The sequence below is a fragment of the Lepidochelys olivacea genome, assembly GCF_965140295.1.
Source record: "Lepidochelys olivacea isolate rLepOli2 genome assembly, chromosome: 4".
Lineage (NCBI taxonomy): Eukaryota > Metazoa > Chordata > Testudines > Cheloniidae > Lepidochelys > Lepidochelys olivacea.
The window spans coordinates 47,372,236-47,385,953 of NC_140414.1; the positions used below are offsets into that span (position 1 = coordinate 47,372,236).

Consider the following 13,718-nt stretch of genomic DNA (forward strand, 5'->3'; position numbering starts at 1 on the left):
AACATTTATATACTGAGCCAGTGATAAAAGCCAAGTGCCTCGCATATATAGGATGTCAGTTGTTTATGGATGAGACAAAAGTAGAAGTACTGTGTTTATAAGATATTTGTGTGGGTGGGTGTGTGTGTGACAAAAGTAGAAATACTGTGTTTATAAGATATTACTGTGTGTGTATCATCTATCAATATAGATATCTATACCTATATCAATATATATTAGTGTTTGTTCAGGAAGAGCAGATTCTTTCTTCAAGACTTAATGTTTGTTTTTTAAAGAAAATTAACATCTAAATGAGGCACAGGAAATCTGTTGATTTGTTGAGTAAAGAGAAAATGGAACAGTAAAGAGAACATGCAGCCATTTATTTGTAAAGTATAATTTACATAAGGTTTGTAGGGCAACAACTATAATTGTAAGCAGGAGCACCAGGTTTAGGCCTTTATTAATGTACTATATAAAGATTTTCAGATAGAACGAGATGACAGTTCCCTATGACAAATGCAAATCAAGAGGAGTTCCACTGAACTCCTTGGCGTGCCTACAGATTTATTTACACTGATGTGAGAACAGAATCTGCTGCTGTAATTTGGTAACACAAGCTGATAGAAGTGAATTTTATGTGGTTTGCTCTGGACGACTCTGCAACTCAGAGAGCTGCAGGAGAATTTGGGTTGTTTGGTAAATTTTTGAGTAGCTAACCATCAGAAGACTGTCAAAAACATAGACTAATGAGCATGTAACGTGAACTGGAAGGTAACTGTTCAAAAGTCCAATGGATATTTCAGTCCAAAAAATGGAGAGGCTAAAAAATAGTGTGTCAGACTTGTCAGCAGCTCTTCTTCCTTTGTGAAGAGTCCAGATTGTACTCCTTATCTTGGTTGTCTAAAACACATTCTTATTTAATTGGACATAGTGATTTACACTAAGCATAATTACTTCTTTTGTTTTACAGTTTTGGTTTGTTTCCACCATGGTAAATTAAGGTTAGAATTATGAAAATGTACCTCAGGATATTTATTATACCAGTGGGAAAGTATTTATTATACTGGATTTTGGTTTAACAAAAATTCTTTCCTTTCTTGTTTGTACCTCTAGAGTGCTCAAGAATGTTATCTTAACTCATTGTTAATGTGCATGGTTCTATGACCAGTGTGTGCTATCTTTCCTTATATTGTGGCATCATTTGTACTATTTTTTGGCGCTGATGAGTATCTCTCTCATGCTAAATATTAAAATGTTTGCTTGCTTTGTATTTCTAAATAATTTAAACCTAAAATTGAATTTCTTCTGCCTCCACCAACCAGTAATTCAGATAAGTTATATGTGCAATTTTTATTGCACTGATATCCAAATTTTAATGTATAACTGAAATTTTAAAAAAGAGCTGTGTTTGAGATTTTGGTTGGCAAAGTGATTTGAAATGAATAGAACTTTCATGCATCACTACTTAACTTTTCCCCAAAGAGTTGGATACCGGAGTTAATAGTGTATGGAAAGCAAACAAACAAATAGGGGAGCTTCCTGCTGGAATTCTGTGTTAGCTTTCCAGCAGGCTACAACCTTCACCAGGCCTTATGCAGACCTGCATAGGAATAAAATCCTTCCTTTAATGAAATCTGGTAGCAGGTGTAGTGCCATCCATGACATTGCTAAGATAAAGGAAGGAAGTTTCATCAGTCAGTGTGGCTCGGAGGCAAGTACATACAGCTAAGCATCAGCTATTCATTTTAACTGTTAGCTCTTTCAGTCACAGATTCATAGATAAGCCAGAAGGAGACCACAATGATCATCTTCTCTGACCTCCTGCATAACTAATGAAGGCCCTTGAATTTCACCATGTGATAAATTGTCTGAGTCTTTGAAGAGTTAATACTTATATGTTTATTATGAAGCCCCCAATCCAAACCTCACCACAGTGCTCAGGGTGAAAAGTTAGTATGTTGTAAAAACATATTGTAACAATCCCCACGCTCTGAAAATTCAAACAGAATAAAACAAACAAGGTGTGACTATACAAAATGAAGGGAAGAAGGGAGTGGAGATTGGAATTATTAAATATGGAGCATAAGTTCTGAGGGAAGATGTTGGTGAAAACTCATACTGCTGCCACCACTGCTGCCTCCTTTGGCAAACATCAAGAGGAAACTGATCTTTGCCAATCGCTGAGCTGTTGAGATTCCTACAGGATCCATCCTGTGATATTTTCAGAAGGGGAGAGAAAAGTATCTGCCTAGAAAGTAGTCGTTATAAGTAGAGCTAAAATTGTTGCTATTTTTATGTTCAGTTTTACTCAAAAAGCTTGACTGGTGTTCTGATCAGTTAGTAGATGTTTCTATATTCAGCTGTGCAGCACTTTGACTTAGAGTAGATTCTGAACTGAGCATAGACTGAATTTGAGAAAGTTAGTGATACCCCTATAACTGAAAACTTGGAATTGTTTTGGTTTGAGGCGGGCAGGGAAGAGATGAATTTGAAGGATATTTAACTTCTTGATTTTTATCATAAACTGAAATCAGCTGTATTGTAATTGTGTATGTGCTTTCTTGTTTATAAAGCAGTATTCAGTTAAAATAATTGGATATTAAACTTCTCAGCTAGAATAGGCTTCCAGACTGTGTCAGTGGTCAGTTGCATAAGAGTTTAGATGCTGTACTGCCATGCTAAGGTAAAAATGCAGTCTGTGTTCATGCTGAGCAAAGTTATCCCTATATTATTTCACAGTAGTGAAAAATAAAGTGGCACATCTGGCTTGCTATTGATCTTAATTTTTTTTAAGCAACTGGGTGGCTCTCCGGACTAACTGTTGAAAAATATGTTCTATTACAGAGCCATATTTTACAATGTGAATATTAGAAATGCAATCTTGGCTTATTAACCGCATCAACTCTCCATAGCATTGTTAACGATTTAGAAGGATTGATATTTTATAGAGGAAAAATAGACAAGACACAAAGGATCTGCATTATGTGACAAGATACAAGTATTATAGAAGACTGTTCTATGTATTCGTCTCCCTACATAAGCCCTGCCAGGACATGCAACTGTCTAGAGGCAGACTCAGACAAGCAGTTGGCCCAACAATACCAGAGAAGGCAACATACAGTTTATAATGAACTTTTACAGTTTGGATTGTTTTGCACTGTTGCACGTTGATATAGAAAAATAAAAGGAGCAGAGCAATAAGCATGACAATGGTCACAGCATGTCTGAGCATCAGTCATGGCCAGGATAGATGAGCTACAAGTCTAGATATTGGTATCTGCATGAAATTAAGACCTGTGAACAGCTGTAGGAGAAGCTGGAGAATTTCACAAGCTGGTTCCCAGTGGACACAGAAACCTGTTTCTTTTTTGGTGTGTCATCTTACATTTTCCTCTAGAACTTATAAAATCTGTAAATGTTTAGGCAAAATAAACACAATTATTTCAAAGAGGAACAAAAAAAAGTCTGATGTCTGAGATATCTATCTATCTATCTATATCCGACTTTTTTTGTTCCTCTTTGAAATAAGTGTGTGTGTATATAATATAAGATAAAAACCAGAATTCCTAGAAGAAGTTAAATCAGATATCATATTATCAACCTTATCTAATACTCTACATTGTCTAGAGGGTTGCAAGAGCACATTTGACTAATAAAGGGATGTATAGCAATACTATTTATTATTTATTATTTGTATTACAATAGCACCTTGAAGTCCCAATCAGGAATCCGGGCCCCTTGTATTATGTACTCTACAGACTGGAATAGAAGAAAGGTGGTACCTACCAAGTCTTTGTTTCATTCATCTATGGCATCTTTCTATAAGTGAGTGGGTTAAGGTAGTGAGGAAAAAGGTAACAGTGAATCAAGCAAGTTTTGTACAATAACCTATAGTTGTAGTACCTCACTTTCCAGCTAGTACGGAAAAAGGGGAATCTGGAAAAAAACTTTTGTGGTACATGATTTCTTTGCTAGTAGATAGCAGGATATGTTGAAAGATGCTGAATGAAACACAAAGAGGATAAATGATAATGATAAAGCAAATGGAGATGCTCACACCTGATAATGATAAAGAAAATGGAGATGTTCCTTGAAGGAGGAGAGGATGTGAATTAAATCACAAATAGCTCAACTTTATTTCAGGAGTTGCTTTTTAGTGAATGTTTTCTGCAGAGGCCACAGATCAAGAAGAGACAGCATTAACCAGACTGCAAGACAAGTCTTATTCCATGACTTAATAAGTAGCATGTGGCATATATAAGCAAGAACACACGCCAGGGTGTGTGTTCATCAGTCAACACACGAGGTGTGCGTAATTGGCAAGCACACACCCTGGAACATGTTACTGCACTTATAATATGACCATTTAATTTACTTTCATGAAGGCACGTAGTACTGTGTGCTGGGTTGCAAAAAGCTTTCATTTTTTAGAACAGTGTACTGTATTTTCACACATGTAATTTAGGTGAGTTAAAGATTTAAATGCCAATTTTAATTTTTAAGTACCTTTCTTTTCAGGTACCTAAGCTGCTATGCCATCATTCTGTGTTGATGATGCCATTCCCTGAGTGGATGGGAGGAAATACAGATGCTGCTTTCATTCAAAATTTCCTCCTGCTGTTCCCCATTTTTCTCACTGCTCTGAGATGCCCCATCCACTTCTGGGGCAACGAAGCCCAATTCTCAAAACACTTTGAGTGTAGACCTGACACTCCAATAGGAAACGCTGACATCAGAGGACATGCTCCTTTCACAGTGACATGGTTACATACCTGCAGCATGCCTGTATGACTGTTGTTTCTGGTGATTAATGCATGAGAAAGAACGAACCCAGTTTAACTTTCAGATCCAGGTTACATTTGCCGGTCTTGTAGTGTGGAAGAACATTTGTCTTGTGTAAACTGAGCAGATTTTAACTGGAGGATGCTGAGATACAAATATAGAAACCCACAATACCATTTGAACAGTGATATTTCAGAACAGAACGGTATTTTAACAGGCTTTGGAATGAGAGCAAAAACAGCTGGAGTAGCTGGGAAAAGCTAGATTGGATATTTTAATCTTTAAACAATATTTTTAAATAAAATGTAGGCTTTTGTAAATAGTACTATTTTTACAATGGAAAATGGATCTTTTCCTTTTACCAGAACTGCTAGAAAAGACAGGTTTCAGAGTAGCAGCCGTGTTAGTCTGTATTCACAAAAAGAAAAGGAGTACTAGTGGCACCTTAGAGACTAACCAATTTGTTAGTCTCTAAGGTGCCACTAGTACTCCTTTTCTTTTTGCTAGAAAAGAGTTGATCATTCTGGATCTTGGGCAGATTTGGACCATCTTCAATCCAAGCTCAAGTCTTTTTCCTTTTCTCAAAAACCACTAACTGAGTTGGTCTTCAGTTCTGCAAACATTTATGTGTGCGCTGAGCTTTAAAGTTAAACATGTGTCTAAATGTTTGCAGAATCAGGGATCAGAAAACATGACTCATATTAGCATCTGATGCACCATAATCTGCTCTTGTTGCAACCACTAACTGGGCTAAAACAGTATCTTCTTTTAGAACTTGTAAGCACCTTGGGTTTTGATATAGTTCTCCTGTGTCAATGTGATGACCCTTTTTCCTTTCCTCCTCTCCTGGTACTGCCAATGTGAGGAAAGAACTGCAGCTTTGCTTAGGGACAATCGGATGAGAAAGAAATTTAGAAAAAAAAAAAAAGAGAAATGCTGGCTGGCCATCCTCCAAAACAGGTGATAGTGAAAGGAAAACAAATAGAAAAAGCATCCATTCACAACATCAGGGATTCCTCACCCCTCTTACACTACGCACTTGTCTACACGCACAATTTGTACCACTTTAACTATACTGATATAGTTGAAACAGCTCAGCCCCCTAGTGTGGATAGTTGTACCAATATAAAACTGTCTTATACTGGTATATAGCTATTCCCGTATGGGGAGGGGAATATACTATTCTATATAGACATAAGCTGCACTGGTACAAGGCACATTTACACTGATATAACTTGTGGCACCTTAGAGACTAACCAATTAATTAGAGCATAAGCTTTCGTGAGCTACAGCTCACTGAGCTGTAGCTCACGAAAGCTTATGCTCTAATAAATTGGTTAGTCTCTAAGGTGCCACAAGTCCTCCTTTTCTTTTTGCGAATACAGACTAACACGGCTGTTACTCTGAAAACTGATATAACTGCATCCTAGTGATTAATTGGTATAACTATTTCTGCATAAAATCAGACCCTTAAACAAAATAGTTTATATATATATATATATATAAAAACTGTGTGTAGACAAGACCATGACTCAGCTGTGTATTTGTGAGTTTATCCCCTTCAGAAAACCTGATTGATCGGATATCTGTTGTTTGGAGGAAAGGGAGTTACAAAACATGAGGATTTTGAAAATAATTTGTTGTAACGTTTATTTGTTCTAAATATATTATGAAATAAAACCAAGTGGAAAGGAAAACTTAAAATAACATGAAATATTCTTACAAGTATTTCTGCAACAAGTGAATCAGTGTCATTTTTCCATCCAAAGAGTTATAAAGTTAGTCGAAAGCTAATTTTTGCTTCCTTGCATTCAGAGATTTCTTTGGTTGTAGTCCTTAGCTGTTTAAATTCATTTTTTTTCTTTCTCTAAGGAGCTGTTGTGCATGTTTTCACTATTTCTCGCCACTGTTTTTACTGCACGTTTGTCTCAATAATCCTCTCATGAAAACACAGCAGATTATTTGTTTGTTTTTGTTTACATAGAATTGTAAATGTACCTTATCTGAAAAATCACAATAAAGTGAAGTCCGATATCCTAATGTTTTAGTTTGTTGGTCTAAGTTGTTGTGTTTTTAATTTGAAGCTTTAATACCTCCATTACAGCTCTGTCCCATATCCTATTCTACCAAGTACTAAGAAAGGAAGCCTGAGTATTTCTAAAGCTTTTCATGCACATCTCAGTGATTCCTGTAGTTGAAGAAACGTAGGATCAGCAGATGGCAGTCAAACCAAAGTTCAATCTGTTAGCTTGCTTAAGGTTTCAAAAGGCTACGCATATAAGAGTCTAGAGAGACAGACAGACACAATGGTTGATGATTTGTGCCAGAGAGGGTGTTCTTACAAATTGGTAAGAAAATATTGGTTTGTCAAACATTAGAAAAGAAGAGCTTTAATTCCTGCCCCTCTGGGATTTGTATTTTAGATCTTCATAGTTAGGAAGCTCTTGTAGTTTTTGGCTGCAGCTGTGAATGTTTTTTTGAAAAGTACAAAAATTGGTGATTGGTTTGTCAAATATGGAGCTCTGTTACCATCCCTCTTTTACCAGACATCTCACTTGTGTACTAAAAATTCTTTAAATGTAAAGATGTCTGCTTTCTCTATAGCTGCTAGGAAGAGATTTATTTTTGTGCTGAGGTCTCTTTCACCCTTTGAGATAATATGCTATTTTAATCAGTTATTTTTTTTTATGGGAACCATACTTTTCTGCTAATCTCAATGAATAATGAGCAGAGTAAAGGACAATTTTTGTTTGTTTGTTGTACTTTTTTAATTATGCTGTTTCGTAGAATCCCAGATAAGTGGTTAAATAGTTCAGTGGGATATGGTATTTTTATTTGCTTCCTGTCATAAGCTATTGCAACAGTTGCTGCTTTGTATCCCAGACATGGCTACATTTCAGTGGCTGATGGAGTGATTTCCTATATTTACATCCCTTTTCTATTTCATGGTTGTAGTCAGGCTTAATTAGCCAAAATGTAGACCCATTAACAAAAGGCACTGCAGTATCATTAAATATTAATAATTACTTTGTCATTATAAATCCATGTCTGTTTTTCAAAGACATGTTAAATTTACTCACCCTTGCCATGCCACATCCTCCCCGACACCTTTCTTTCACTTGAAAACTAGTCTTGATTTTTAAATTACACTGTTTGGTTGTTTGGCTTCAATTCTGGCTCAGTTGTGTAGTCTACTTGAAAAAAAAAATCTGGGAAATACTGTACATTTTATCATGAGTCTATTTTTAGTGCATACTTCATATCTCATCTCCCCTAAGGGGTTAATTTTGTGCTATTAACTGATGAGCAGAGTTTACACTAAGCATTATTTAACATATACTGGTGGTATTACTGTACTTCCTGTTTTCTATTTGCAATAATAGGTTTGTAAAGAGGTGCCTTTGTGTAAATTCCTCACTGACATTCTAGGCAAGTATATTCATGTCTTGAAGTAAGCAGGGAAGAGTAATGTGTTGGAACAATGCTAAAGAAGGAAATCTCTTTGTTTCATAAATGATACTCTGAAAGCACTTTAAGAATAATTTTTTAAAATGTCAGCTATGCATTTGTTTTGTTTCCTTGCTTATATTATTCTGGCTTGAATTTGTTCTGAAACCCATAGAAAAAAAATCATTGTGATCAACCAGAAACTGTATGTTTGTAGTGAATTGGATTGTAAGACTGACACTGTTCTGTAACGCAAGAGCAGATTCACTCAATAACATGTGTATTAGAGAGTTTGAAAGTTTGAGAATAAATGTGTGTACCATAACTGGATGAAATGCTTTCCTGGTATATTTATGAATCCAGTTTAAGGTTGCTGGTTAAATAAATGGGTTTGGAGCTTTTTACCCCCTAAAGCCCTGTGTCCAGATTTTTGTTTGAAATGGTTATGGAATTACCAAGATACTTAGGATGACCAAAACTGACATCACAACGGAGAGTGTCTAAACTAATTAGGTTTTGTTAACAAAAGCCATTTTTTAATGCTTACTGACCATCTGGTTATTTTTGAAGTGCATTTTGAGTCTCCAGGGAAGTAGAGAGATGTTACAGATAAAGGCACGAGGAACATTTTAAACATTTATTTTGGAAAGTAATTAAGTGTCCTTTATTGTGGAGGCCAAGGGATTAAAAATCCTGTGGTAAAGCTTTGCGTGTTGTACTCTCTTGACTTAATAAGTTTCAATCACAGAATAATTTTGGAGAGAGAGTTCATTTCATACTGTTTATGCTCCTTAGGACTTAGTAAGTAGACAAGTTGTACCACTTTAACTATACCAGCATAGTTAAAGCAGTACAATCACCCGAGTGTGGATGCAGTTATATTGGTAGAAAGCTGCTTAGGGAGCCCTCTCCCACCCTTAGCAGCAGGAGTATACAAAAATACACCTGTATTTGGAGCTAGTGTGGATCCGATCCATCTTTGTCTTGCACCATGTGTAGTCATTTGCACCAGTGCAAAGGGGATGTTAAACGTTGCTGTTCTCAGTGGCATTTTACACTCACTTTGCACTGGAAAATGACTACACAAGGTGCATGACAGTGGTAATTTGGGCTTTCTGTGTAGTGGCGGTTTACGAGAGCAGCCTAATGGCAGTGAGCGCTTTGCACTTTTATTTTGAAACTACAAAACTGTACATCACAGTATGAAAGGGTATAATATAAAAGTACTAGTATTACCAGTAGATGTGAAAGCAATAGAGGGGTGTGGGGGTGGGAATGTATTGCGGGGGTGCAGAGTGAGTGAAAACTCTAAATACTGTATTATGTAAAGAAACAGGTTAAAATCTTCCAAAATTACCTTCCCTGCAACTAATTGAGAGGACTTTGGATATACTGGTTAGCCCTGCTTTTCTTCCAAAATATTCCAGAAACTTTGAATGATAGAGAGGCAGGATCTTTTGCAACTGTTGGTTTCATCAAAAACTTGAAGGGAGCAGCGTTTTGATCATTCCTATATACATAGATTTAAGGAGGTTTTATCTGTCCCAGAATTGTTCAGTCTATTTAAATTTGATTTCAAAGACATTGCTGCCTTTGATGAAATTTTGCTAAAATCAAAATCTTCCTCGAACCCTGCCAAACTGAATTGTTTAGATCAATGCCATACATATATTTTATTACTTGGAATAACAAATTCCTGGGCTTCCATAGTAGTCCTGAAAGAGTAGTATTGGGTACAGGTTCTTTGGATGATGAAAGGATTCTGAGTCTATTTCATATGGCAATAGGAACAGGAACATTTGTGCTATAGCAGGGTTTGCAAGGTACTTTACAAACACAGAGGAAGCCAGACTGCCTTTGTTTGGGAGTGTTGGTGCAGATGTGAGTGCCTTGAATGCAGGCCCTAGAGCCATTTTGCCTGTGGGGCAAAAAAAGGCAAAATATGTGCAAGGGTGCTAGAAAACTGTGCTCATATTAGCCACTTACATCTCCTTTTAAGAGGAGCAATGTGTATCCATCTCCCCTACCCTCAGTACTAGCATCAGCATCTAAGCACTAGCTGTTATGTAGGAGATCCCCTGCCTCATCCCCAAACTACATGACACTATTTAGAGTGTAGAACACAGCTGGCCACGTTAGCAACTGCCCCCAGCTCCACCTTCAGCCCAGGGGTACAAACACTATCTTCTAGTTTCCTCCTGCAAGGGTGGGAAAGGGCTTTCTGAACCTGCCCCCTCCCCCCACTATGTGGTTGTGCAAAAAGCAGCCATAATCTAGCCCTAACTAGAAAGATATGTCACCACAGCAAGGCAAGGGGAAAGGATGGGGGTGGTGGGGGTAAGAAGGCAAAGCAAAGGGAAAGGAGGAGTGAGCTAGAAAGAACATGACTTTTTATTTTTTTTCCTTTTTCAATGACTTGTCTCCATTTTGTAACACGGCTTTTTATATCAACACTATATGCATAGGTTAGACATGGGAGTGTCTACAGGAAGTTTCCAAATGAGGGGGTTAGTAGAGGAAAGCAACCCAAAAGAGTGGGATTTAAAAGAGAGGGAAAAAATAACATAAGAATGGTATTGTCACTGCTGGTGTAGGTTATAAGATTTATGTAGAACTTTATTATGTTACTCCTGCTGAATCAGTTCTTTTTTTAAATATTCACTCCAGGATTATGTGAAATCAGAGGTCTACAAATGGTTAAATTAGCCTTTTAATAGTTCTCGTATTTTGAAGATTACCTAAATTTATGCTGTGACTGAAAACAAATGCAATTTATTTGTTTAAATAAAAAAAAATCAATCAGCCAACCAACAAGCTAAACAAATGTACCTGTATATTCATTCATTCTACTGTTGCACTTAACGTGACATTGTTTTTACTTTTTCTATCCTTTCCGTTTCATGAAAAATTTTCATGGAGAAAGATAAGTTAAGAGCAAGTACTGTATAATTAAACTTTTTAAGACAGAGACATGACACTTCAGCAGCAAAAAGTATATATCTTGTCACGGGTTATACTTTTTCTTTTTTTTTATTAGCTTTTGCCATGTATTATATACACACAAGTGTTCCCTATTATCAGATCACTGTTTTGTTAGAACAAAGACAAACTAGATGAAAAGCACTGGTGAATCTATAACTACCAGAGCAGTTCAAATGCTATTTTTCCTTCAAATTCAAAATACTAGCTATATTACACTTTTACCAGTCAGATCTTTTAGCAAATATAATTTAATTTTGTAAATTACTTGTAAATACTATGGAAAAGTTAAATATTATAGAAGAGAAGTTTCTGTTCTTTTGCTCTTTGTTTGACTTCAGTTTTCAACTGTTCTTTAAATTACATTCTAAGGAAGCAGTATGTTTAATCCTTGAAATCATCATCCTGTTGTATAGTCTGAAGGGGGGGGGAAGGGGGAGTAGGGAATTTCCTCTTCAGATATTCTTGTTTCCTGCTTTCTCCTTAAGCTTTCTGTAAGATAATGTTTCCTCAAGTAACGTCAACTGGTAAAAGGCTAACAGTAGCAATTTTGCGTGTACAGTACATAGTTTGAGAGAAAATTTGAAATCAGTTCATACTTTTGCAAATGTTCCTGTGCCTAGGACAACAGAAATTGACCTAATTTTAGACCTAAATAGTTCCCTTACAGTAGTATAAAAGAATGCCTTTAATTTTGACACTCTGCCTCAAATCCTTCTTAGGTCCTCTCTGCCACAAAGGTTGGACTGCTTTAACTGTACCTGTATAGTTAAAGTGACACAACCCCTCCACTGTGGATGCAGTTATGCTGGTACAAAGCACCTTTATATTGGTATAGCTATTGTACACAAAGGGGAATAAGCTATATCAGTATAAGACACCTTTATGCTGTATAACTGTGTCCATGCTAAGGGTATGTCCACACTACGAAATTAGGTCGATCTTATAGAAGTCAATTTTTAGAAATCGATTTTATACAGTCAATTGCGTATGTCCACACTAAGCGCATTAAGTCGGCAGAGTGCATCCTCACTACCGTGGCTAGCATCGACTTACAGAGCGGTGCACTGTGGGTAGCTATCTCACAGTTCCTGCAGTCTCCGCCACCAATTGGAATTCTGGGTTAAACACCCCATGCCTGATGGGGCAAAAACATGCAAAAACACCATGTTTTGGTGTGACCGTTGTGTTTCTCTCCTTGATGCAAACCCACCCCCTTTGCTGATTTTAATTCCCTGTAAGCCAACCACCATCCCCCCTTCGAAATAAAGTAACTATTGTTTTGAAACCATTCTTTCTTTATTAATTAAAAAAAAATGAGATAGTTGACAAGGTAGCCTGGGTGGGGTGCGGGAGGAGGAAAGGACAAGGCCACCTTGTTTATTGTAGCCACACTGAAAACCCAACTGTTTGAATGACAGCCTTCTGTTGCTTGGGCCGTCCTCTGGAGTGGAGTGGCGGGGTGCCCGGAGCCTTCCCCCCAGCGTTCTTGGGCGTCTGGGTGAGGAGGCTATGGAACATGGAGAGGAGGGTAGGCGGTTATACAGTGGATGCAGTGAGGGTCTGTGATCTTGTTGGCTTTCCTGCAGCTCCAACAGACACTTCATCATGTCCGTTTGCTCCCCCATTAGCCTCAGCATCACGTCCTGCCTCCGCTTTTCGCGCTCACTTAATTCTCTCCTGGCCTCTGCCACTGAATGCCTCCATGCATTAAACTGTGCCCTATCAGTGTAGGAGGACTACATGAGCTTGGAAAACATCTTATCGCGAGTGCGTTTTTTTTCGCCTTCTAATCTGCAATAACCTCAGGGTCGGAGATGATAGGGGGAGCGTAGAAACATTTTCACCTCGGGGGAGATAAAAAGGGTGAGTAAAATTGGGTTGGCTTCTTATGCCTTCATAACATGTGGAAATGTTTTCAAACTGCAGCCCCCTCCTTTCCCAGAGCAAGCAATGGGTTGGGTTTCACATTTAAAAGGAGGGGCTGCAGTATTTGGGTAGATGTGCAACACGCACCTACGCCCACCCCACCGCGTGGCTATTCTCCGGGGTGATCCCTTTTAGCCAAACGCAAACAGCCCAGCATGAAGGGGGTCCTTTTACTGTTCCCTTACAAAAATTCCCCTATTTCAACTAGGTGACCGTGAACACTATTGCTTTTAAACCCTTTACTGTAGTTACAAATGTGCACTCACCAGAGCTGCCTTCTCCGCCTTCAGGGTCGGGGATCCCGCCTTGGAAGTGTATTGGCTCCAGGGAGATGAAAAGGTCCTGGCTGCCGGGGAGATTGGATTCACCGCTTGCCTGCTGTGCATTCTCCTCTTCATCCTCCTCCACTTCCTCATCCACAAAATCCTCCTCCGTGTGGTGTGAGACTCCTCCCTTGTAGGTGTCCACAGACAGTGGTGGGATGGTGGTAGGGTCCCCCCCCAGAATGGCATGCAGCTGTTCATAGAAGCGGCATGTATGGGACTCTGAGCTGGTGCGACCATTTGCCTCCTTTGTCTTTTGGTAGGCTTGCCTGAGCT

The 13,718-nt window shown here is 38.0% G+C and overlaps 1 protein-coding gene across 3 annotated transcripts in view; it reads left to right on the forward strand.

The window, feature by feature from the left end:
• AFG2A (AFG2 AAA ATPase homolog A) overlaps positions 1–13,718 on the forward strand; it is a 328,486-nt gene that overhangs the window by 120,388 nt on the left and 194,380 nt on the right. Inside the window, exon 15 of one of the 3 annotated variants that reach the window (XM_084625932.1) lies at positions 4,501–5,049. The exons of the other annotated variants lie outside the window; for them this stretch is intronic. Within the exon in view, the coding sequence (XP_084482058.1) occupies positions 4,501–4,773 (273 nt within the window). The 3' untranslated portion in view covers positions 4,774–5,049. Of the gene's footprint in view, positions 1–4,500; positions 5,050–13,718 lie in introns of those variants that run through there. 3 annotated transcript variants of the gene reach the window in all.